This window comes from Engystomops pustulosus, chromosome 7 (assembly GCF_040894005.1).
Source record: "Engystomops pustulosus chromosome 7, aEngPut4.maternal, whole genome shotgun sequence".
Lineage (NCBI taxonomy): Eukaryota > Metazoa > Chordata > Amphibia > Anura > Leptodactylidae > Engystomops > Engystomops pustulosus.
In genome coordinates, this window is record NC_092417.1 from 122,426,099 (window position 1) to 122,453,633 (window position 27,535).

The 27,535-nt window shown below is 39.2% G+C and overlaps 1 protein-coding gene across 1 annotated transcript in view; it reads right to left on the reverse strand.

The window, feature by feature from the left end:
* Positions 1–1,750: 1,750 nt before the first annotated feature.
* Positions 1,751–27,535, reverse strand: part of ATP6V0D1 (ATPase H+ transporting V0 subunit d1) — a 105,348-nt gene continuing 79,563 nt past the window's right edge. Inside the window, exons 7-8 of the mRNA XM_072117720.1 lie at positions 26,893–26,970; positions 1,751–4,829 (exon numbers count right to left, since the gene is read on the reverse strand). Coding sequence (XP_071973821.1) covers positions 4,668–4,829; positions 26,893–26,970 — 240 coding nt within the window. The 3' untranslated portion in view covers positions 1,751–4,667. The remainder of the gene's footprint in view (positions 4,830–26,892; positions 26,971–27,535) is intronic.

The following is a 27,535-nucleotide window of genomic DNA, read 5'->3' on the forward strand; positions in this document are numbered from 1 at the left end:
GCAATGCACAAGATGATAGATTTTTCTCCACAATAGGGCTTTATTTGGCAAATTTAGTAAAACAAAAGAAAAAATATTAAAATCTGGTATCCCCGTAATCGTATCGACCCATAGAATAAAGATTACAAGATGATTAAGGTGAACACGAAAAAAAAAAAAAGTAAAAAAATCCAATACAGAATTGATGCTTTTCAAATTTTTCCTAAATTTTCAACAATAGGGGATAAGAACCCCAAAATGGTAACACTGGAAAAAGCATCTCATTCCGCAAAAAATTAAATGCCGTCACATGGCCCCAATAACGAAAAAGCTAAAATTTTACAGCCTACAAAAGAGGCCAATGCGGAAACTAAAATCCTGGCAGCTGCAGGTGGGTTTCCTCTTTTTATATTTTGGAAATGTGCAAATTTTAGGGCTAAATGAACGTATAACCGACAAAATTGTACCATTCTAAATTTTACCTCCATTTTGATGTAATTACTATGAACAATCTTCCTAAAAGTTGTTTGATTGTTTGAGGGGTGCAGATTTGAAAATAGGTCGATTATAAAGGTTTTTTTTTGGATGTTCAAAACAGTATTTATCCCCAAAATAGTGAATTCTGAAAATACAGAAAACCTATGTTTGATTTGTAAGCTGTGTGACATCAAAATAAATTATCCAGACATTTCAAAAATTATGAAAATGTAAAGAAAACACATGGGAAATGTTATTCAACAACTTATTTAAGTGGTAAATCTATCTGCCTGAAAATGCAATGATTTTGAATTTCAAAAATGGCAAATTGTTCAAAAATTATCAGCCACAATTTACCACTAAAATGAAGTACAACATGTGAAGAGAAAACACTCTCAGAATCGCTTTGATAAGTAACAGTGTTCAAAAGTTAGAACCATATAAAGCGACACAAGTCAGAATCCAAAAAACGTGGCTGAGCCTTAAGCTAAAAAATGGCTGTGTCCTTGAGGGGTTAAAGACAATATGCAACGTTAGCAAATGTGTCCATTGTCAAGTTTTGCAGTTTGTGGGGATGTAACTTGATATGTCACAAGTTGCCTGCTGTGGTCATGTACCAGTGGAGGGAACATAATGCCAATTTGATTTTCTTGATTTTAGTTCCTGGTATTGATATAAAAATAGGTAGACACAACCTGCTTTAATATCCTAGCTGTTATTTCAAGTTATTTGCACAATTCTTCTCCCTCTGCTCTGCTGCAGTGATCTCATGCAAGTGCTGAGGGAGTTGTGAATTAGCCAGTTTAGCTGGAGCACAGAATGGCTCTGGCAACACCCGCAAAGCACTTCTGTTTATATTTTATAAACCAAGGAGCTCAGAGAATATCTAGTTGAAGATATGGCTACAATGTTGGTAGAGCGCCAAGAGTGAAAATACAGGATAGATTTCCTTTAAAGTAACATTCTATCCACTGCTAGACAGGTGGGATCCACACACTGCCACTCATTTATAATCTATAGGCTTGCTAAACAAAGTTGAAAACAAAGCTATAACCCTGGAAGCAAACATGTAAAAGGAAATAAATGTTAATTTTACTTTTATTACTATAAATTGCATCAATTGAAGACTGGTTCCCAAGAGTAATCTGCCTAACAATTACAAAAGATGTTATCGGATGATTATTTTGAGAGAATCCGTCCTAACGAGATTAAAGAGGGAATGAAATATAGAAGATAAGTGGTCAGGATTAGCAGAAGCGTATAAAAAGTAGGAAGAAGACAAAAATAACACTAATTAGACATCAAGGTAAACCCTTTATTACCATATACATATAGATATATAATTATTTATATATTGATGTAATCTTAGAGATCATCCATTCACTAATATAAAGGGAACTGTAAAAGAAGTTCATTGCACAGCAGGAAGGAATCATACAATTCTTGGAAAGATCTACTCCTTAACACTGTAATATTGGGAGTTTAAAAATGTCACCAGGTCTCCAGCATGGAAATAGGAGTTGATAAAAGGCCAAATGAGATCATGACTACATGCTGCAAGAAAATTCAAGAATAGTACTTAATAAAAAAAGAACACCAGATGGGCAATGAAACAAAAAGAAACTGGATGGAGCCAGTGCTTAATAAAACAAGCATTATTGGCTATGGTAAGAGTCATGTAATAAACGGGTTTAATATTTTATGATTATACCCGTATATAAAACAACATTTTCTTCTTGAATTCTTTTGCAACACTATTTATTAAGCAAGCCACATTGACATAAACACATGGATTTGCCAAATACAGATAAATAATAATTTTAATATAATGCTCAGTGTAAGGTGTATTACAGTTAGTTCATCATGATCACATTACAAAAATTAATCTTTGAAAAATTTGTTGGAAGCATCCTTTAAATAGGATTAAAAAGCAGTATTCTAGGGCACAGGGGGCAGATCAGCTTTGCTTATAGTCAGTCACAAGCTTCTGATTCTTCACCGTGATTGCCACCCCATTAGCCATGATTGACATTTTTAGCCTATGCCTACTTCACAGCTCTCTCCTACCATCTAGTTTACATATTTCTAACGAACTTTGGATTAGATTTGTGGCCACAAATAAATATTTAACCTCCATTTTCAGCAGGTGTCATTTTAAAAAGACTAGAAGTTCAGCAAAGCCTAAACATCAAGTTGGCCACCCCACCCTTTTAAAATCTAAAAAAATTAGTGTCAAACGTTTGTGCAGCAGAAATTTTCATTTGTGCCGCTATCGTTTTTAGGATATTAATAAAAGTTTCCAGAGGTCATTAGAGGTCAACCAGCCACCCCCACATTACACAAATCAAACAAAACTGGTGCCAATCAATTCTGCTATGTTTGTGCTGCTCAATTTTTTGTTTGTGCTCCTCTTGTTTTGAAGATATTGACTAAATTGTAAAGTTCAAAAGGTTAGCCAGCCCTACCCACATTAACCGAATCAAACAAAAGTGGTGTCAAGCTTTTAATGTATGATTAGGGGTTTACATAAGTTAAGGAGTTTAGGATAAACTGCTAGTGACACATCTCTGGTTTGATCGTCAGAGGGAGCTAGCAAACACATTGTACTTTGGAATGAATGAACTGTGATGACCTCTGGAAAAAATGATCAACACATTAAAAACAATAGCAGCACAAAAAATGTTTTTGCTGCACAACTGTTTGACACCACTTTAGTTAATATCTTCACAACATAAGCAGTACAAACAAAAATGTGAGAAGTACAAACCAGTACAAACCAGCACAAACGTAGCAGAATTTATTGGCACCAGTTTTGTTTTATTTGGGTAATGTGGGGGGGATGGTTGACCTCTGGAAACTTTTATTGATATTTTAAAAACGATAGTTGCACAAACGAAAATTTCTGCTGCACAAACCAGCACAATTGTTGACACCAATTTTGTTAGATTTGAACAAGATGGGAGGCCAACTTCACTCAGGTCATCAAGTACATTGTGGTTCAGATTTCAGGGTCAATTACCAGGTGGAGATGGCACAGACTACAGAACCATCCATTAAGCCACTAGTAATACAAATCAAATGGGTTTCATCATGAATTCATGTAGAAAGAGCTTAGGGTCAAGGAGAGCAAAAATAGGTTTTTAAAGAAGAAAAACTCACACTCCTTGGCCATTATGCTGCCTCGACAAGGTATCAATCCTCCCGCTATTTCTTATGGACATCTCTATTAATTTATCCAGTACAGGCTCTATTCCTATGCACAGTGGTAGAAACATACCGAGGAACCTTCTGACAGCCAAAAATGATACTGCACACGTTCCATACAGCTGTACAATGACTGAGTACAGGTTCAGTAAAACGAGCAAGCATGTACAACATTTGGTCCCCCATATTTTTGTGATACACATGCTTACTTTGGAACGATTATACGGTTTTTGGTTTACCGAAAAGTAAAAAGTAAAGCAAAGAAAAATAAAGTAAAAATAATCTGTTATAGATGTCATAGTTTATATAGCTGGTTGAGTGACATTTTTATTATTGTAAACACCTATTCTAATACAGTGATAGTGGTACAACATAATACAATACTACACATATAGTCCTATTCTACAAGGACTACAATAATAACATGCTGCATCACACTGAAGACCAGCTCTGTCACCACTCACAACTTGCAAGTCTTTACAATGCTAATATGCCATACCTTGACAAGCTTGAGATTCACTGTGTACATCTAGATCAGCTCTCATCACTTCACTGCTTATCAGTAAGTGTTGTATGAGCCAAAAAAGAAGGAGCAGATACAAAAACTTCTTGAGAGTCACAACAAACCAAGGTTGGAGGGAAATGACAATGTAAATTTTGATAATAGAAGTTAACCAAGACATTGATACAGCACCCATAGCATCTTGGAACACACACTCACATCTACAACTTTTCATAAGGGGGGTTTCGAAATGTTTCACTGATCTTTAATTCTGTCACAGCCCGAGGGAAGGCAGGCCTTGATGGCTGTTTAGGAATTAAATAAAACCCTCAGTAGTTACAGTATCTGCCATAAATATAGCAAAACCAGCTGCTGATCAGTAAAATAAACTTTGCTGAATCTTAAAATGTTATGTCACACCCTCTCCATGGACTGGTTCAGACAGTAAGGCAGAGAAAGAGTCTGCAGAAGGACCAGTAGGAGAAGAGGTGTGCAGGAAATGTCTTTAGAAGATAGGAATGTAGTTATCAATCTTGGCCCGGTGTCTCTGGGCGATGCACTCTGCAATCCACACAATGTTCCGGCATTCCTGCTCCTTTAGCTTCACAAAGGCATAAAACACACCAAAGTGGAACTGGTTCAAAAAGGCCAATTTATTCAACTTCACCTGAAATTGGAAAGAAAAATTAAAAAGTTATTTAAGGGTAACCAAACCTTTGAAGCAATTTTTTTATTGCAAAAATGAATAGAACAGGTTATAAGTATACTTCAATGTTTACAATAGAGTAAAACTGCTCCTCTGTGACTTGACAAGCTAAATATCATTGGTCTGTATCAGTGGACTGACACATTTCTACATCAATGGTAAATATCAAAGGGTCATCAGAGGTTTTGAATAGTAGGTGTAGCTGATCACATAGTAGCACACAAGCAGCACTATGTAATGTTCAAACTGGGTCTCTGTGCTCACCCTCATTTGGCCGTTGGCACAAGCTACATTTGTGTTATTGATCAATAAAACACAAGGCTAGCTCTTAACAAATGTCGTTGGCTATTTAGCCCTGCCTTTACCTTAAATTAAGGGCAGAATGTGAAAAGTCCAGTGTCATGGACTAACAATGCTGCTGGGCATGGAACTTCTTGCATCATATATTCAAATGATGCACAGAGTTCTAACTTCAACAGACATGCAGCAGAGCTGACACTCTAAAATGACACCACACCAGCCTGATGAGCAATTCCAGGTAACGTCCTCCCTACACACTGTAGGGAGACGGAAGCAGAAAGGCTCTGTATTTTATGTAGTGGCTATGCCAAGGTATTGAAGCGCAACTCCTGTTTAAGCTAACATATGACTAGACAGCAATCAAGTAAAAGAATGTCTAAACCCATACCATAGGTTTACCACCACTGCCTTAGCTACAATGGGGGAATATAAGTATTTGATACAGAATCTAAAAAAAAATAAAAAAAAATAAAAATAATGAATTTGCATTTTATTGCATGAAATAAAAATCCCCTACCACGCAGCAAGAACTTTGGCGCCATCAGACCTCTCTAATAAGCTCCTCCTACTCTGAACCATTATCCTTATTAACTGCACCTGTTTGAACTTTCTGACATCTATCCAAAACAATCACGCTCCTTTATGATGGCCAAGACCAAAGACCTGTCTAAGGACAACAGGGACAAAAATTTTAGACCTGATAAGCAAGCAGCTGGGTGAAAAGGTAACAACTGTTGGTGCAACACAAGAGGACTGTCAACCTTCCTCAATCAGAAGCTCCATGTCCAGTGAGGGAAGGTAAGCATTTAGCAAAGAACTACATGGGAGTACCTGGTCAATGACATGAAGCTTTCTGGACCATAGTCTCAAAGATTACCATTAGTAACACACACAAAATATAACTTTTTACAATTAACTCCAATCCAACAGTGAAGCATAGGGTGGACTGGGCCATGTATTGCAATATTTTGTCCAACAATGCTCTTCCTTCAGTAAGAGCAGATGACAACGAAGGAGTGGTTATGTAAGAAGCATTTCAATGTCTCGGAGTGGCCTTGCCAGACTCCAGACCTGAACCCGCTCAAAAATCTTTGGAGGAAATTGAAACTCATTGATGCTCAGTGGCAGTCCTGAAACCTGAAAAGATCTATGTAGTGGAATAGGCCAAAAACCTTGCTGCAGGGTCTGCAAACTTCTGACCTCTGGAATTGCAAACAAAGGTTTCAGTGCCATAGGTCAGTTCAGTTTTTTTGTATCAAATACTTATTTAACGCAATAAAATCTAAAATAATTATTTAAGAAACGTGCATGTTATTTGTTTTTTTAGAATCTGTTTCTTACTGTTGGAGTGAACCAGCGAGGCAGTGTATAGAATACTTATTTTCCCCACTGCTCTCTTAACTACGGCATTGCTGTGTTATCTTTAAATCGCATTACCCAAGGCATCTATGTAAAGTTGATACAAAACATGCATGACAGTCTTGTTTTTCAGCTCATAAAGCTGAATAGTTTAATTATACTGAAATCTGGCATGGACTCCCAAGACCTTATCAACCTGTAAATGTTTTATACACAGAGATTGAACTCTTTCTTTTAATTAAATGGAAAGACACAATATCAACATACTAGCAAAAACCGGTCAAAGCCACTAAAAACTTGGCAAGTAAACTTGCCCTTTGGCTTAAAATAGTGTTATTCTATTGTGCATAAGGAAATTGGCACTGGATCAAATTCATAAAGTAGCTCTCTGGTATGTAACTGAAATGCTTCATTCATTGCTTGATGTAAAGATTCCTTAATACGACTCATAATGTAGATGGGGTAGGAAGTTCTTTTTCTTTTCACTCGCTTCACATTTAATTTGTAATTTCATATCACCAGATGATAAAATTTATCAAACCACATTATTAGGGGCTAACCCGGTTCTAAGAAGATATTGTGTGTTGTATCTGAATGAACTGACAGTGAGGCATGAAAAACTCCTCCCGCAATTGATCAAATTACTTTATAGTGGCCTCTTCCAAAATATGAGCCAAAGCAGTAATACCCCTAGATGTCCACTGAACAAATTTAGGCACTTTAACTCGGGATATAGAATATTGAGCCAGATGGTAATTATGCTAAGCCTGAAACTAGGGGATGTTACCAGAGCCTATCCGTGCAGCAGTTTAACAGTTTCATGAGTAAGTTTTCCTGGTTTATCCTACTTGATTTTGATGGTATATTTCCTTCAAATAGTAAAAACAATATAATACACATCTATATGACACAGACAAGACACACAGAAAGAAAATACATGTGGGATGGGAATTTGTGAAAGTAATGATGTGGGCATAATATATTTATAACAATTGGGACTCTTCCCAGAACCTGCAAAAAACAGTAACTACTTGTATTTAATGTATAATACTTGATTCAGAAACAATGTTATCAACATCTAAAGGATTTTTTTTGTAAGTGGTATACCATGCCACTAGAATAATGTTACAAATGACCAAAAGGAAAAATCAACATAAAACCTTTAATTTGCAAAACAAACATAAAACATAATTAGAGAATAGCAATGAGTGTAGCACGGATAAAGATAAGAATTACATATTCTGAAGGTTACAACAGTCACCTATCAGTATGAAGTCTACAGGACTTTGCTTTGAATGACTTCAACACTTCTGTGACCACAGCATATCAGTAGTCTCTCACACTGCTCTGGTGAGATTTTGGTCCATTCTTCTACCAGTCTCTTCCAGAGTGTTTTTTTTTTTTAACATAACTTTGTCTTCTAGGATTTTCCAGAGGTTTTATATGGGGTTTAGATCAAAATTCTGGGCTGGCCATTTCTTGTTTCAATGTTTTTGGTTTCAAGAATCTGCTTTACCCGTTTTGCTGTGTGACAGGCAATGCCCCTGCCAACGCGTCCTGCATGAAATTGCTGAGTGATGAAGGCAAGGAAGGAATCCCAAGTTCTTGAAGAAGGTTCTGTTAAACACTCTGCCATATAGTTGTACAATCAAACACTCAACAAACATAATGGCCTAGATATATTATAGTGCTTGCCACAGTTTTCTGTCAGGCCATATTTACCTGCACATGAGTGAGTGATATTTTACTGCACAAAGGCAATTTGCACCACTTTTGATATATTTGGGCCAATGTTTCCCATTCGATCCAAATAAAATAGCGAGAATTAGACTCACCTGAAACAGGTTTGAATCTTTTTTTCAACTATCTGTTGATTATAGTACTATAATGTAGTACTACCCTCCTCACATCTAGGGTATTGCAGTTGGTTTCCCTTGGAGTCTTTGGATTCTAGCAAAAGGAGGTGAGCATAATTTCCTGACTACAATGAAAGTCTGTAGTCTAAGGGCAGCATGGTGGCTGAGTGGGTAGCACTTCTGCCTTGCAGCGCTGGTGTCCTAGGTACGAGTCCCACCCATGCCAACAACTGTAAAGAGTTTGTATGTTCTCTCCGTGTTTGCGTGGGTTTCCTCCCACACACCAAAACATACTGGTAGGTTGTTTAGATTGTGAGCCCCATGGGGACAGGGAACAATTTGACATGCATTGTGCAGTGCTGCGTAATTTGTAGGAGCTATATAAATAAAGAATTATTATTATTATTGTTGGGACCAAAACTTGTATTAACAAGCATTAGAGAGATCCTGTCATCAGAAATTTTGAGACAATGTTCATTTATACAAAGTGCTTGAATTTCACCTAATCTCCTAGCTGTTGTTACAGCAACAAGGAAGGCAATTTTTAATGTAATATTCCTAACACTTGAGTTCGAAGGGGTTTTGCACAAGACCATTCAAGACCATCGATAATTCCCATGAGGGTGTTTTGATGGGAACGTTTTGTTCAGCCAAAGAGATGTCACTGAAGGCTGAGACATGAACTTTTAATGTGCTGGTCTTTAGGCCTTTGTATAGACCTGCTTGCAGAAATTCCAGGATCTGCTGTATGTTAGAAGATAGATTAGGAATTTCAGGATGGCAAAAGGAAGAAAATCTTTTCCAAATTTTTAAGTAGATAGCAGAGGTCACGGGCTTCTTACTTGCCTGTAACGTGGTAATAACTTTGTCTGAGAGACCTTTAGCTCTTAGCATCTGTTTCAGTATCCATGCTGGTAGCTGGAATGTTTCTTGGCTGGGATGATATACCACCCCTTGATACAGGAGATCTCTCTTCCAAGGAAGAAGAATTGGACCATCCAATGCCATGCTTTTCAGTGCTGGAAACCAGCTCTTTCTTGGCCAGAGGGGCACTATTAGAATGATCTTGAGATTTTCTTGTCTGATCTTTTGTACTGTGCTTGAGATTAATGGAAATGTAGGGAAGGCATAAGCCAGCTTTACTTGCCAACTGTGACTGAAGGCATCTAGAAGATAGTCCAGACTGTTCTTCTGTAGAGAAAAATAGTGGTCCACTTTCCTGTTCTCCCTGGTGGCGAATAAGTCTAATAGAGGGGTTTCCCATTTTGAATCTTTTTTGAAAGATTGAGAAGGGTTGGAGAGCATGTACCCCCTTGACATCTGAGATAGACCACCATGGTCGTATTATCTTGAGGTTTTGGTCCTGTAGTTGGTTTGAGAACATCTTTAAGGTTTCCCAGACTGCCTTTAACTCCTTGTAGTTTGAGGATCTGTCTTTTTCTGCTTGGGACTATTGGCCTTGAACCAGCTTCTCTGGTATTTTTGCTCCCCAACCCGTCTTGCTCGCATCTGTCAAGATGGTTGTTATTGGCCAATTGTTCCATTTAAGCCTTTGGCTAAATTCTCCACTGCATTCCACCAGTTCAGAGATTTCTTCACATAAAGGGGAATCTTTATTTTCTTTTCCAGCAGTTTTAGATCTCTGTTCTAAGATAGAAGGATCCAGTTCTGTAGATCCCTTGTGTGGTTCTGGGACCAAGGAACACAGGCTATACAGGCTGTGAGAAGTCCTAGAAGTTTCATGGCTTCTCTGACTGAAAAGTATTTGCGTTGAAAATTTGTTACCTGGGTCATGAGGTTTAGAACTTTTTCTTCTGGGTGCAGTGAGCATTGATGCACTGATTCCAGTAGAATACCCAGGAATTTTAATATGGTGCTGGGTTGAATGTTTGATTTTTTGTAATTTATTATCCAACCCAGTTGTTCTATGACTTCTATAGTTGTATCTCTCTGAGATATCAGCTTTTTTCTGAGCTAGCTACTAGTAGAAGGACATCCAATTAAGGAAATAATAGAATATCCTTCAGTCTTGGAATAGCTACTACCTCTGCCATTACCTTTTTAAATAGCCTGAGCGCTGAGGAGATCTGGAGGTAAGACTGCGAATCTCTGTATTTTTGAGAGTTGGGGTGGATTGGGACGTGGTAATACGTATCTTTGAAGTGTATGGTGCAAAGGACTGCGCTCTGCAGAATAAAAGGTGTTGTAGAGACTTTATCTTGAACTTTTTGTATTTGAAGTGTCTGTTCAGGTTTTTTTAGGTTTATAATCATCCTGTAGGATCAGTTCGGTTTCTGGAGTAAAAAGAGGAGGGAGTAGAACCCTTTCCTCACTTGATGGGATGGTACAGGAGATATAACCATCCTTGGTCAGTAGAGATTGTACTTCTTCCCACATGAGATGATGAAGTTGTGGAGAAGAGACTCTTGTTGCTACAAATGTTTGAGGAGGCAGTGAGTTTAGCTCAACCTTGTAACCTTCCTCCACTACACCTAGAATCCATGCATTCTTTATGTTTTGGTTCCACTGGAAGTAGAAAAGAACTAGTTTTACCCCCACCCTGGCGTAATTGTTTCTTGATAGGGTCGGGCTGTTTACTCTTTGGGGTAACTCCACCGTTCTAGTTTGCCTTCACCTCGGCAAGATGGAAATTTTTCCCAGGAATTATGAAAGGAGGGTTTTCTTTCTTTCTGGTTCTGGGAAACCCTTCTTTTTGTCTGCTGCTTTCTCCAAGATAGTGTCTAGCTCCAGACCAAATAGGAATTCACAGATGAAGGGTATGCCACATAGGTTTGACCTCGATCTGAAATCCCCTGACCATTGTTTGAGCCAAAGGGCTCTACGGGGTACGTTGGAAAGAGCTCCTACTTTAGCCGAAAACCTGACTCATTCACCAGAGGCATCTGCAATGAAAGTGATGATTTTATAATGATTAAATGTATGAATTGTCTAGATAAAGGCTGGGATGGGATCCTTGTGAGCTGCTCCAACAGGTAGTGGTGACAGAAAAAGTGACAGAGACCTGTTGACAGGTGTCCTTTAAGTCAAGTTGCGTCCTCGAAAGGGAGGTCAGTCTTCTTGACTACCTTGGTGACCTGAACTTTTGGAATCGAATCCCAAATCTTTGATTTTTCTTTTTCACAGTCTTTGGCTACCGAGAGTCTCTTTTCTGGCTCTTTCCACTCTTTACGAATAAGGTCCTCCAGCAAACTATTGACTGGAAAGACTCTCTATTTCTTTGCTTTTAGACAACCAAAGAGCTCATCCTGCACACATTTTGTTTCCACAGGAACTTCAATATAGAGTCTCTCTAACTGCCTTTAGTAATGTGTCTAAGTCTTCTAGAGAGAACAGAGATCTAGATTCAGACTTTTTCTCCTGGATTTCTAGAACTTGTTCCTCCTCACCCTCTTGGTAGAAACAGAAAGTAACATCTTGATTCGAGACTTGAAAGGCTCAGGGGCTTTGAATTTTTTTAAGAAGTGGTCCTTTTGGAAAGAGGGATGCAACTGTGTTTTTTACTTCGTACTGGAACATAGATCTTAGCTCATCTATGAAGGATGTTTCTTCACGCATAATATTATCAACACAATACTTGCACACAGTTTTTTTTCTTAGAGACAGCTAGCAGGTAAAGCACATGTTACATCTCTGGGATTATGGAATCTTGGGCTTAGACTGATCATCCTTTCTTTCCTAAGATCAAGAAGAACTATAGTATAGAAGAAGGGGTTGTATGGGATTCAGAGCCCCCCTCACGCCTCCCCCGAACCCTAACAGGACTCACAGAAGTCCATTCTTGCCTCCACCACTTAATTACATGGAGACAAGAGAGGAGGGTGAGCTGTAAGTGACCTGTTAGCGCTGTACAAAACAAATAAATCAGATATCCTGTGACAGTCTAGGTAGAAGTAAATACCTCTAGCAGACACTTCCTGACTTTTTAAACTTACCTTGAACTCCCAAACACTATTAGCTGAAGGCTGACATTTCCGGTGAGATGAGCCAGAAGTCATCTGTGGACTGTGGAAGTCATGATGCTTCCCCCTGCTGGAGCTGGAACACATTGTATCGCCGTAGATTGCCGAGGGACCGCAGGGTTGGCACCATATACCTCTCCATGTGGTAGCCAGGAAGTGTACTGATCGAGGCTCAGAGAGGGGAGGACTTATTATCAGTTACCGCGCCTCTATGGCACCGCTCCTTACACTCCCATCCCCCTCTCTTCCTCCTGACCTGTGTAGTGACAGGAAGAACACTGGAGAGGGATGCAGGGGGAGGGACATTTCACCTCTCTTCTTCCTGCCCCTGTAGAGGTCAAGGGGTAATGTCATGGGGGATGTCATGGAAAAACTTGCTTTCATCACTAAAATGAACTATGGACCACTTCTCCCCAGTTTACAGGCTACTTTACAGCCTTTTTATTTTATTTCTGCTAATGAGAGATTTGGTCACTGCAGAGTGGGCTTTCAGTCCAAATGCTCTTAAACTTCAAGACACTGTATGATGAGACAGATCCTTAGCTATACAGTAATAAACTGGTAAGCAATTCCAGCTGCAGTGTTGAAACAACGACCCATGGAGATTCTCTGCATCGTGCTGTCCTCTGCCGTCTTGCTTTTGTCTTCCTAGTGTGACCAGCCTTTTTGGGGGAACTTGAAGGAGTTTGTGATGTTAAAAAATGCTATATTTTAGATATAACAGACTTGGAACAACCAAATTCTCTTGCTTTTCATCTGGAAAACCTGCTGCCGGAGGGATTCAGTGACTTTGGAATGGCACGCCATTTCAGCAATGTCAGTGAAAACTAAAATGTTAGGCTGCCAGTTAAGTAAGGTTTGTCAGATAAAGGAAATTAGCATCAGGTGCTGAATTAATTCCAATAGCTTGCAAATACCTGAAAGTGTTCTCTCATTTTCATCAGTGTTCTTTTTTGAATTTCATTTACATTATTATTCTGTGCTTTACAGTATATGCAATGTATGAAATAAGCTTAAGATACTGCTATTTCAGTCATGTTAACCCCTTACCAACATTTGACGTAATAGTACTGCATGGTAGGAGGTGCGTTCCCGCATTTTGCAGTACTATTACGTCAAGCTTCCGTTAAGGAGCCGGCGCCAGAAGTTGTGGATATTGGCTGTATATTATAGCCGACACCCGCCTCTAACACCCGCACAACCATGGCGCATGTTGCATGTCGCAACCGTGGCATGTAAGGGGCGTTTAATCCGAATCTATCCCCCCTGCAGTGCATACCAAGGGGTCCACTGCTCCGATCGCAGCCCCGGGGTTGCACAGCTTCTTCCGGAAGCCGGGTCCTGCCAGAAGGATCCAGCATGCTCAGTGTGTTACATTACACATCTGTATTATACTGTGTAAGGTGAAGAAGAGCTTGAACAAGCGATCAGTATGCATAAAAAACTATGGAGGCATAAAGTAGACATTCGGTGAATGTTAGTTATTTAGTTTCTTTGCGGTTATGACTATGTTTGGAAAAAGTAGAACATTTTGAAGTTCGAAAATCAAGGATTTTTCAAATATCTGATTTTCTCATAAATAAATGCAACATACCACCAAAATTTTTCAACTAGCATGAAGTACAAAATGTCACGAGAAAACAATTTCAAAATCACTTGGATATGTTAAAGCGTACCAAAGTTATAACCATTTATAGTGACACAGGGCAGATGTGAAAAAAATGGGCTGTATCAGGAAGGTGAAAAGTGGCTTCGGCATTAAGGGGTTAATATATATTCACATAAGATACAATGGCCAACATTTATTAAAGCGTTTGCACTGAAAAGAATGTGCAAACTGCTTGAACATGTATTAAGCACTTGTAAAGTGCTTTTAATCTTGAAGAAAGTAAGCCCTTACATGTCCAAATTGCCCCCCAAAAATAAAGATTGTATAGACATTAAAAGAGATAATGCAAATCTGCTCTGAATGGTGCAATCTCCCTTTGGGTATTGGAGTAGTCGGGGGAAATTGGGTATCAAACTTTGTGGAGTGTTACGATATTTTATCCACTGAAAATGTGTACTTTTTTTTGAAAAACACATTCTAATAGCCAAAAAAATTTGAGGGGTATAGTTTCTATAATGCAGTAATTTATGGGGTTTTACCATTATTTGGGCATCTCAAAGTGATTTGAAAGCTGAGCAGGTCCCTCAAAACCATGATTTAGCATTTTTTAAGAAAACGCGAAAAAAAAAAAAAAAACAACTAAAGTTCTACAAAGAGAGGATGAATAAAAAACATGTCAACATAAAGCAGACATTCGGTAAATCAAGATTTTGCCCCTTCCGTGTTGTTTCCACATGATTGGATCACCATGGCAACGTTGTTAAGACGTGATGAACTAGGGTACACGCCCCTGTGTGGGTGTGACGTAGCCTTCACATGTTATTTGCAATTGAATTTAAATAGAATGTTTTACTGTTTAAAGTTAGGCATAATGAAGAACACATGTAGTGTCTGAAACGCGTTGGACAATTTAGATGTATATGACCATGTTTTAAGATGCTGACAATAAAAGAAGAATTTTAACAAATACTATGCCTTGGCGGATTGGAGCTGGACCATGTGCAGTTTGTGTTTAGTTGTGCTCAGGTGGAGTGAGGATGCGTGCTCTCATTTCAAGGCGTTTCGCGTGTTGGAAGCTGAACACCTTCCATTTGTACCATAGTCAGTGCTGGACTGGCAAGGATTTTTGTTTTGTTAATGTCTTTTATATATTTTCTTGTAACCTTCTACAATAAACCTGACCTTGAATAAGTGTATACCTACCTGCTGCTGTTTGCCTGGTATTGATGGAAAAGACGTGTGACTTTTGTTTTGAAACTTTCTTTATTAATTTTCCGTGAGAGAACAAGTAACAACATAACCATAGTAATTTTAGGACTATACATCACAAGTGGTAGTATACATACGTTTCTTTTCTTTTTAAAGACATAGGTGTTTCAGGGTGCAGCCCTACAGTTGCATGTACAGATTATTGACATATAAATTTATTTGTACAGAAATTTCTATAGAGAATACTATCTGTGCTTAGCATTGTGTTTCCCAAGTAGCATTTAGACTAATGGTGGTGTCCCTATCGTGTACATGCTCAGGGCATAAATAAGCCTATGTCGTGCGATATGAATCCGTAGTCTTTTATAGTCTTATTTTACAGAGTATCGCCCAATCATGGTCTATGATTGGAGCCGTCTCCATCTTAAACTGAACCTTTAGCTGCTTTATGATTAATCACCATATATCCATGTTTTTTAATAAAGGTTTATAATTCCAAAAACTGGTCTCTAGATGACTCTATAAATTCTTGTGCCCTCCTGGGAAAGGGGTGGGGGTGGGGGGGCGGGTTGTAGGGGAGAAAGAGGAGACGAAGTGGGGGGAGGGGGTATCCATCCTTCAACTCATTTTCAAGTATTACTCTCTCATCCTCTTTTTGTCAACTTCTGATAATTCCTCCATTTATCCCAAATCTGTAAGAATCTTTCTCTGTCTCCTTTTGCCCAGGACACAAGTTCCTCTAAACGGAAAATCTCTGTGGGCAGGCAGATCTTCCAAGCTACCAGTGAGGGAGCTCTGTATTGCCTCCAAAACCAGGAGATTAATAATCTAGCCGCCATTAGGAGCTGTGTTGGTAGATTATTTCATTTTGGTTGGAACAGCTCTGTCGGGCGCCAGAGAAGGATTAGACCTTGATCTCTAGGAATGCAAATGCTACAAATGTTTTCTATTTCCTGCAATATTTTATCCCATGAGGGCTTTATGATCGGACACTCCCATCAGATATGTAGATAAGAGCCTTCTTTCCGTCCACACCTCCAACAAGTCGGTAGGATTTCGGGGTTAACTTTATGTAAGAGGTTCGGCGTTTTGGACCATCTAGATAATAATTTAAACAAATTCTCTTGAATTCTGATGCATCTGGAGAACCCTATGGAATTTCCCAATATACTTTTCGTTTCTACTTCCGATAACTTTTAAGTAAGGTAAGGTATTGTGGTTTCTTCATGTGGGTCAGAGGTCATTGTGCGTTATATCAAAGCTACCCTCCCTTTAATAGGCATATCTCATTCAACTCATCGGTTGGAGGGGCTAGAACAGTGATGGCGAACCTTTTCGTGAGCGAGTGCCCAAACTACAAAACCCAAAATCCACATATTTACCGTGAAGTGTCAACATTGCATTTTAAGCAGTAACTTATTGCTACCTGTTCTTCAACATCTATCAATCGTATCGGCCCCTTGAGGCCACTAATATAGTTGAAAGAAGGAGGGCACATTCAGACTATCATTGCAGCTTCGTACCAGGGTCTCTCTATTCAGTTAGAATGAAGGGTCCAGTAGGATTACCTACAAAAATAATGTAGTTCTATCAACATCTTCTCACATTTCCTTCAGTTCCAAACAGCCAATGAAGTGTCGTTTTAAAGTAGCGCTGAGAGCAGCATCTCCTAAATTGTCTGGGTCTGCAGGAAGATTTGGTTAATTTGGTCCTGTTTGGTGAGCTCTGTCTTGGGGTCAATGGCCTGAGTGCCCACAGAAAGGGCTCTGAATGCCAGCTCTGGCACCCGTGCCATAGGTTCGCCATCACTGGGCTAGAAGATATCCCTAAGAGCTGTCACTACTTTCTTTATGGAGTGTTTCTGTAGGAAATCTGAAATTTTACATTCTCTACTTATATGTGCAACAATTTCTATAGTGGGCCTATATAGCAGCACAATATGTCCAGGTGAGAGTCCTCTTAACCTGTCCCAATATGAGGGTTCTGAATATAAGATTCGATGGAGTGAGAGTAGAGAGGTTATTGAGTAGCGGTCTTGCATGTAGCATTTTTTGCATTACCTCGATGGGGCCCTGAACCAATATGTTTGCCTTCTCTAGCTTTTGTGTTATCTATAGCAGCTGGTTGGTAACCGTGAGTTGTGACCTTTCTATGTCGAGATACAGATTCTTACACATTGGGGAAAGGAGTCTGGCCCATCTATTTAGTTGAACTGCCATATAGTACTGTAGTGTGTTTGGCAGATCAATCCCTCCCTCAGATTTCTTCTGGGAAAGGATATTATAGTTTATGCACGGTTTACCTCTATCCAAGAGGAATCTCGTGAAAAGCCTTTGCAGTGTAGTGTAATAGGCCACCTTGACTTTGATCGGAGCAACCTGAAGGAGAAAGGTAATCCTTGGCATGACATAAGTTTGCAATAGGTTCTTCCTTCCAAACCAGGATAGGAATGGGATCTGAAGATTTACTAGCTGACTTTCAAATGAGGTCAGAAGGGGCTGGAAGTTTAGCTTATAAATGTCAGCGGGGTTTGCTGGGAGCTTCATTCCCAGATATTTTATGGAGTCTTTTGGCCAGACGTGTGACTTCTGACTCCAGCAAAGGCAATCCCTAACCAATCTACTACAAGTGGTGGAGGATGCAAGCAACATGCAAAGGTGTCCTTAAAAGATGGAGGAAGTGGTAAAGGTTTTCTTACAGTCTGCTGCAGTCCAGCAGGATGTCACCAGAGAACAACAGCGGACAAATGCAAACCAGCAGGTGAGGCTTTGGCTTGCTACCTCACAAAATATCCCTCTCCACAATCTGCTCTGCACAGGTGTCACAGTATTTCTACTATGAGACAGGTGTATAGAGGAAATTTATTTTAGTCTCTATTTATATAAATACCTGAGCAATATATAAGGAAAAAGGTGCATAAAAACCTTAACATGCCTTATTATTTCTCTTCTCTTAAGGGCTGAGTTTGAGCAGAATATAGGGAACCTAAACACATTAGGTTACCATTCCTGCCAACATTCATGTTCTTTATTTTTAAAGTCTACCTAAATTATACAATAACAATCCTCAATGTGGGTCTGCTAACCACTTTCTCAAATCAAAGAAGGAGGTAACATATCGGAGACTGCAATATGCTAAATTACATTCTCCAAGACAACATATTGTTCTGCACTGTGACAGATTGAAAAGTGTGTTGCCCTAGTAAATCCTCCACTAACAGCAGATGTCTGGCCTTCGATGTCCACTTTACTGGAGCAAGCATTCCCCTCTTTGAGTATGAAAATCAGGAATTCCTGAAAACTGATTGGTTTTGATGCATCACTCAACAGCCATAAAAATTTAGTTAAGCTGCAGTCACAACCACATCAAGCCTCTTTTCTCATCAACGTTGACTTAATTTGAGTACAGCAGTGATCAAGCATCTGCTCACTAACCACATTGGTGGAAAGTTTGTTTGGTATAATTGTTGAATACTTTCAGAGGTGTGGGAAGTGTAGTACAGTCATGGCCATAAGTTTTGAGAATGATACAAATGTTAATTTTTACAAAGTCTAGTGCATCAGGTTTTCCAGTATGTTATAAAGAGTGATCAGCTTAACAGCAATTAATTGCAAAGTCCATATTTGCCTAGAAAATGAACTTTTTCCCCCAAAACACATTTCAACTTCATTGCACAACTGTTCTGTTAACCATGGTTATCTCTAAAGAACGACGTGCAGTCATCATTGTACTGCGTAAAACTGGCCTAATAGGGAAGAGTATCGCAGCTAGAAACATTGCACCTCAGTCAACGATCTATCACATCATCAAGGAATACAAGGAGAGTGGTTCCATTGTTGCCAAAAAGGTTCCAGGGCGCCCAAGAAGGACCAGCAAGCGCCAGGACCGTCTCTTAAAAGTGTTTCAGCTTCGGGATCGGGCTACCAGCTGAGGACTGGGGTGAAGTTATTTTCTCTGATGAATCCCCTTTCCGATTGTTTGGAACATCTGGAAAACAGCTTGTTCGGAGAAGACAAGGTGAGCAATACCACCAGTCTTGTCTCATGCCAACTGTAAAGCATCCTGCAACCATTCATGTGTTGGATTGCTTCTCAGCCAAGGGAATCTTCTCTCTCAAAGTCTTGCCTAAAAACACATCCATGAATAAAGAATACCAGAATGTCCTCCAAGAGCAACTTCTCCCAACCACCCAAGAGCAGTTTGGTGATCAACAATGCCTTTTCCAGCATGATGGAGCACCTTGCCATAATACCCTAATTCTAAACCATGGGTTACTAAAGAGCTTCAAGTTCTTTTGAAGAGGAAACATAAAGCATTCCAGGTAAAGGATGGGGACCTGTATAGGGAATTATTGAAGGAGGTTAAAGTTATGATCCGTGAATGTAAAAATAGATATAAGGAGAAACTGGAAGGCAAATTGGCTGCCAACCAGGTCAGTGAGGTCTGGAAGGGTATGAAATTAATAACGGGGATGCAAGCAAAGATGGATGGTTTTTCAGGGGATAGAGATAATGCGAATGCCTTGAACGCCTTCTTTAATCGGTTTAGTACAGGGGAAGGGAACCCATGTACTGCTTGGGATGGGGACATTAACGAGGAGGATGTTATATTGGGTAGTATGGCCAATAATGATGTTGGTTTCTCAATTTTGGCAGAGGATGTAATATGTGAACTAAAGAAATTAAAGGTTAGGAAGTCGACAGGTCCGGACTACATAAGTGCGAAGATCCTTCGAATGTGCTCTGGGGAACTTGGCCCTGTTTTCTGTGAACTGTTTAATCGTAGTATTTCAGCTGCAGTGGTTCCGTCGCTATGGAAGACGTCGTGCATTATTCCGGTCCAAAAGGTCAGGGCTCCGAGAGAACCAAATGATTACCGCCCGATAGCGTTAACGCCAATAATTATGAAGGTTTTTGAGCGGTTTATTTTGAGACATCTTGCTGAAGTAGTTGAACCGTATCTTGACCCTTTACAATTCGCATACCAACCACGTCTGGGTGTGGAGGATGCGATTCTTTATTTGCTCCACAGGGTATACATGCATCTGGACGAGCCAGGGTCTGAGAACAGGATAATGTTCTTCGACTTTGGGAGTGCTTTTAATAGGATTATCCCGAAACGTTTATGTCAGAAATTGGGTAAAATGGGGGTTGGTTCTGGCCTAATTCAGTGGATCTTTAATTATCTGATATTAAGACCGCAGAAGGTGAAAATTGGAAACACGGTGTCGGATGTGGTTGTGAGTAACATTGGAGCCCCACAGGGGACTGTTCTTGCCCCGTGTTTATTTACCATCTACACCGCAGATTTTCAAAAAAATAGAAGTCAGTGCTTCTTGCAGAAGTATTCGGATGACACTGCGATAATAGGGTGCATAAATACATGGTCTGAATACTGGTCGACCATTGATGTGTTCTCGGAGTGGTGCGACACAAATGGTTTGGAATTGAATCTAAGACCAAGGAAATGGTAATCAGTTTCCGAAAAGAACGGGATAATGATGGTGAGCCTACAAAGATTAGGGGTGTCGCAGTGGAACGCGTCACAAACTATAAGTATCTGGGCGTCTATCTGGATGATAAGTTATTGTGGCATATAAATTCAGAGAAATTGTATAAAAAGGCGTCCGGGAGACTGTACTTTTTAAGATCACTCAGGTCCTTTGATGTGGACCGTAGGATGTTGCTGTCCTTTTACCAGTCTGTAATTGGAAGGGTTTTATTTTATGCGGTGGTATGTTGGGGAAATAATGCTCGCACGACTGACCTGAACAAATTTAAGAAACTGATTAGGAAGGTGAACTCAATTGTTGGTACTAAGACATAGGATTGGGAGTCAGTCTTGTGTGCACGTATGCTCTCCAAATTTAAATCCATTGTATGTAATGAGAAAAACCCACTACATAACACACTGATGGGTCAACGTAGCACATTTAGTGATCGGTTTTTGCACATGAAATGTAGAACGAATCGTTTTAAAAATTCTTTTATACCGAGGGCAATTGCATTAGTTAACATGGGCAAGTAATTAATATGTAACCACAGTGTTATTCTTCTTTTTATATTTTTTATTGATTCTTTTTTAAATAACTGTTATTATCTATATGTAAAGTATTTTTGTATCTTATTCTGTTTGTATATGTATATCTGTGATCATGAATGGAGGTGTTGCTGCTGTCGTTGTGACAAAGTCAATTTCCCCTATGGGGACAATAAAGCATTCTATTCTATTCTATAAAGCAAAGGTAATAACTAAATGGCTCAGGGAACAAAACAGAGATTTTGGGTCCATGGCTTGGAAACTCCCCAAATCTTAATCCCATTGAGAACTTGTGGTCAATCATCAAGAGTCCGATGGACAAACAAAAACCAACAAAGTGTGACAAAATGCAAGCATTGATCGTGCAAGAATGGACTGCTATCAGTCAGGATTTGGTCCAGAAGTTGATTGAGAGTATGCCAGGGAGAATTGCAGAGAAGGGTCAACACTGCAAACTGAAGGAGAAGGGTCAACACTGCAAACATTGACTTGCTGCATTAACTCATTCTAACTGTCAATAAAAGCTTTTGTTACTCATAATATGATTGCACTTGTATTTCTGTATGTGATAAAAACATCTGACAAACACCAGAGGGTAACAGATCATGTGAAGATATAATATTTGTCATTCTTAAAACTTATGGCCATGACTGTAGTAATACTTAAAGATAATGTCAAAGACAGACCCCCATAATAATAAGCAATCTTCAATTCCAGAAATGGAGTTTGAAAAGACTAATGACCCTTCTTCTATATTAGAAACAGCCTGAAATCCTCTGCCATATGGATGATGTACTGGCACCTCTTCAGCTCTTTGCTCTCCCTCATGAATTAAAAAGAGCATTCAGAAACTCACAGCAGCCAACTTATCTTATTGGGAGGGGAATTAGAGAAAGATATAACACACTTACAACATTTAGGGATGGTTCTTCTACAAATATATTGTTCAGGGGGAGCAGAGGAGATTTTATGGTGTAAATGAAGGTAAAAAGGTTCAAGGGCACATGTAGTTTATTTGGAAGCAAATACATAGATCTATAATGCCTCATTCTCAATAAGTAAATTCTTACATTTCACTGACAGTTTTGACCAATCAAATTTAACCCCTTCTGGTCCAAGCCATTTTACGGCCTTAGGACCACGCCTGATTTTTTAAATTTGCACTTTGTCATTATAGCAGGTTATACTTTTGTAAAGCTTTAACATATCCAAGGGATTTTGAGATTGACGTACAATGTGTGACGGGAAAACAAAGTAATAGAAACATTTTGATGATATCTTTTGTGTTTAGTTATGAAACTAAAAATTTAAAGATTATTCATTTTCAAAGTTTAAATTTTTCTGCTTTTAAGGAATATACCATATATACTCCTGTATAAGCAGAGTTTTTCAGCACAAAATATGTGCTGAAAAACCTCCCCTTGGCTTATACACAAGTCAATTAAAAAAAACAAAAACAAAACAACTTACAATACTCACAATACTCACCCTCCAGTGTCCCTGATGTGCGTTGCAGCTCCCGATCCCCATCGCGGCTCTCCGTGTCTCCTCTTCTATCTTCACTAGCCGGCAGATTCACGTCCATGTGATCTGCTGGCCGTTGCACACTAAGATGCGGCGGTGTCGCCGCTGATGACGTCATCAGCTGTGACAGCGTTGCATCATAGTGTGCGACGGACGGCAGATCGCATGGACAACACTCTGCCGGCGAGAGAAGATAGAAGAAGCCGCTGGGAGCCACAACGAACATTGGGGACACCAGAGGGTGAGTATTAACTTTATCGTTTTTTTCTGTTTGGCAAACTGCGGGGGGCTGGCTGGCTGTATGCTACATGGGGGCTGGCTGTATACTACACCCTCGGCTTATACTCAAGTCAATAGGTTTTCCCAGTTTCCTGTGGTAAAATTAGGGGTCTCTGCTTATACTCTGGTCAGCTTATACTCTAGTATATACAGTAGTCATAACACCCAGGTGACATTATAACGAACATTTCCCAAAAGCCTGGGCTTTTTATATATCCCCTCTCTTTTCAAGGTTGTTAGGAGGTTCTGAATTTTGGAAGCATTTTTTCTATTTTTTATGAAAATCACCAAAATCTTTATTTAGAGGCACCTGCTCAGGTTTAAGAGACTTTCAAAACCTAAATAGCAGTAAAAGCCCATAAATTATGCCATTTTAGAAACTAAACCCCTCATTGTGAAGAATCAAGAAGTGTGTTAACCCTTTAGATGCTTCACAGGGGTTAAAATAAAATGGAGGTGTAATTTACAAGCTGTGATTTTTTTAGACAATATATTAATTTTGGCCAAAAATTAAACCGTCACAAAGTATTAAACGCCACAAAGTTTAATACCCAATTTTTTATGATTATGAGGATGTGGTGGTATACTGCTGTATGGGCACACGGCCGGGCATAAAACGGAACAAGGCACCATTCAGGGCAGATCTGCATTGTTACATTTTACAGGTTATAACATTTTTTTGTAATTTGGACATATGGGGGATTATTTTTTTTGTGGATGAGATCCATTTTTCAGGTACATAATTTACGAGGGGTTCAATAGCCAATAATCAGATTTTTATTAACTCTTTTTGGTGGTGGTTACAAAAATCATTAATTCTTGTTTATGGTTTTTAGAATTTTTTTCCTGGATGTTCACCGTACCATAAAAATGTTTTATCTTTATTCTATGGGTCATCACGATTACGGTGATACCCCATTCATATGGCTTTTTTTCATGGTTAACTTGTTTTGCAAAATATAGAACTCATTTTGTGAGAAATTTGCTTGTTTTTGCATCGCCATGTAAGAATGGGCATATCATTTATATTTTTTTGTTTACAGAGTTTTAGAGCTTTCTCTTTTTGCAGGATAAGCTGTACTTAATGTTACTCTTTGATCACCTTTTATGCGTTTTTTATGAGGATGTGAAAATTTCATAATTTTTTACAGTTTTTTGGTGTTCACCGTACAGGTTCAGTGACAATTTTATTTTACGGGTTGTTATGAATGTTGTGATATGGTGTTTTTTAAGGTGATTTTTTTTTTAACTTTTTTATGTTTTATTTGCTTCTTGCATGGGATGGGACTTCAGGGGACTTTTATTCTTTTTTAATAATTTTTTTAATTACACTTTTGTTTACTGTTTTATTTTGTCCCAGGGTGGGACATGAACAAGTGATCATTTGATGCTAATGTACTGCAGCATATTACATAGTCAGCCTATGCATTCTGCATAGGCCGACATCAGCACTGAAAGCAGCCCTTATCGGACCTCATGGTTGCCATGGCAACGATCGGCACCTCCATGCTCTGCACGGAGGGAGCTGAGTGTCGCACCGATGCACTATAGACGTCTGGGTTAAACAGACAGGATCTCTATAGTCGTAATCCCAGCAGTTACTACCACGTTTCTGAGCCCAGGCAATCGCCATGATGAAATTAAACGTGCAGGAATTACCCGCATCCTACATGGAATTATGTCAGGGTGCGGCAAGGGGTTAATTTTGTTAAGCAGTGGTATACAGAAGAGGAAATTATATAATCTTGTATCCTATGAAGTGTAAAACCAGAAAAAAAAGCAAACACTTTTTTTGGGGAACATGAATATTTGTAGCTTCCGACTTTCTACCGTGGCATAGTTAAAAATATCATACATATGACAAATTTCATACACATACATATGACATCTGTAAGGTAAGCCATCTTCTGGCAAGATGGACCTTTGCCATCTGGATCTAAGGAATCAAAATAAATTGAGCCTTAAAGGGGTTTTCCCACGAAAACAAGTTAGGCCCTACCCACAGGATAGGGCCTAACTTGCTGATCAGTGGGGGTCTCAATAATGAGACCCCCACAGATCATGAAACTAGCAGTCTGATGGGGTCCCATGTACCTCCGACCCCTTGTCGCTCCGTCAAGTGTAATGGCGCAGACAGCCACGCATGACTGTTCTGTTACATTAATCTCTATGGAGCTGACTGAAAATGCCAAGCGCCGAGCTCGGTGATCTCCGACAGCAGACATCACTGAGACCCCCACTGATCAGCAAGTTAGGGCCTAATTTGTGTTCTTGGGAAAACCCCTTTAAAAGGAAATCTACAATCAAAATCAAGCATGATAAACCAGGTACACTCATAGATCCAAACTCTGTGGGGGGAATTTATCATTACAATTTGTCCTTGACTTGGTTTTTTATGTTCAATTCCATTTTTGTTTTATCTGAATTCATCAAGTGAGTCTATATATGGTGTTGTATTTTGCTGTATGTTCACTGGCTGCTACACCATCTCACACTCCCCTGTTCTCTGTCAGTGCTCTGAAGTTTGAGCACACTATTTGAAATGGTCGCGCACTATAACAACCTGTAAAGGTACTGCACAGAGGGGCTTTGGTAACACCCCAGGGCCCTTCTGGCTCATTAGCAGAAATTAGAATGTTGAGGAAGTAGGCAACTAATAACAAATATCAGAAGATTACCACAGTCACAGTACCTAGATCTATGAGAAAGTGTTCCAGTATTGTAAGTCCTGCTTCGAGGGGTGTCCAGATTTGCAGGTCCTGTTCTGGGGGGTATGTTTTAAGTAATATTATTATTGTCTGGTTTGAGTACTGTACCTATGGTTTTCTCAGGGGTTTGTATTAGTAATTGTAAAAATGCACTGTTTGGTTTCTATTGTGGCATTTGTGCTGTACTGTGGTTTTTGGCATATCTAGGGTTCTGGTAACTAGTGGTTCCCTTCATGTTTAACACCGAGGGTGTGGTCACACGGTGCATTTTCCTTATTTCTGGAAGTTTAAGCAACTGTATTAACATTTTCACAGCTGCGTGAAGTACCAAAAATGAAAAAAAAAAAAAAAAAAAAAAGATTCAAACCAGCCAAAGGCATGGTAAATATGCACAAGTGCATGCCTTTTAAAAGGTGTGGAGTATGGGGTCTATAATATGGTGGTGGAAGCCATTATGCCATGTATCCAGCACAGTCCATCCCTTAAAGGGAACGTGAGCAGAGTCAAACACAATATTATATTGAAAATAATCAGATCTTAATTCTTCTATGGCTGTTTACATAGTAATCCACTTCAATTCAGAACCATTCATCGGTAAATAAAACAGAAACCTTGCGAGTGTGCCTTAAGTGATTAAACCCAGCTGGAAAGAGGTGTAATAGTCATTCCAAGACAATGTAGCAGTACACAGATTACATTGAAAATGGGGTAATGAGTACATATACTCCTTGAGTACTGAAACTATTGCCAACATTGTGCACGTTCCTGTCCTCGATTTAATGCAGGTGCTAAAGACAGAGTACTTCCAAATAATCAGAATAGTCATCTGATACTTGACTTGAGAAAACACACACTCAGCAAAGTAACAGATGGATCTTTTTATACCATGACAAGGGTAACAAAAAAGCAGTGAGATTTCATAGTGCAAAACCATATGTAATAGAGTAGGACTGAGCGCCAAGTGCTGAACAGAAAGAGCTGGAAGGATAGAAATGTTCATCTGGATCTCATCATTTTCTTTGTGCGACAAATGAAGAACCAGAGAAGTTGTACCATTCCTGCCAAACCTATCTGAAACCTGTCTTAATATAGACATTGCTGCTTTTATTCAGCTGTGAAGGGAAGGCTACACAGAAATAGCCTTCTTCAACATATTGATACCTCGTGTTCGAAGAATCGGTCTTCCAGCGTTTTATCTCCGGGATTGTTTCCTGCACCTTCAAACAGCAGTTTGTACTCCTACAAAGACATCAAGACACATGTAAAGAAAGCTGCAGCAAAATTTTATAGTTTTTACGTAGTCAAGATTATAGTTTTTTGGCTATAGCCTTTGATGGTCATGATTACACTAGGCAAGCAGCTGACAACCGTCTCGAGGATCTGTGATGTTGACGGCGGCCATAGTACTTTTTGTGAGCAGTTGAGATGGTAGCCACCCAAGGTAAATGCAACATATGTCAGAAGTAAATTTATTGTAGGTAGTATATCTGATGTATGATGATTAACATGATCAAAACAACTCAAGGCAGATATTTAGGTAATGTTAGAATAGCAATATTATAAAATATGCATAAAATCCCATAAACCAGAAGCCAATCTGTCCCAAAAGTGACAAAACAAATTGTTTTCTGATCCCAATGCTATATAGTGTTTATGGAAGAAAGATCTCACAAATCTCAGGGCTCCAAGTCCAGCTACAATCCTGGACCAAAATAGTCTTTTTCTCTTCACAAACACAAAATGATCAGTGTCCTTCGCTCTGGTTGTTCAGTAACATGTTTCCTGTCATTTACACTGCATTTTC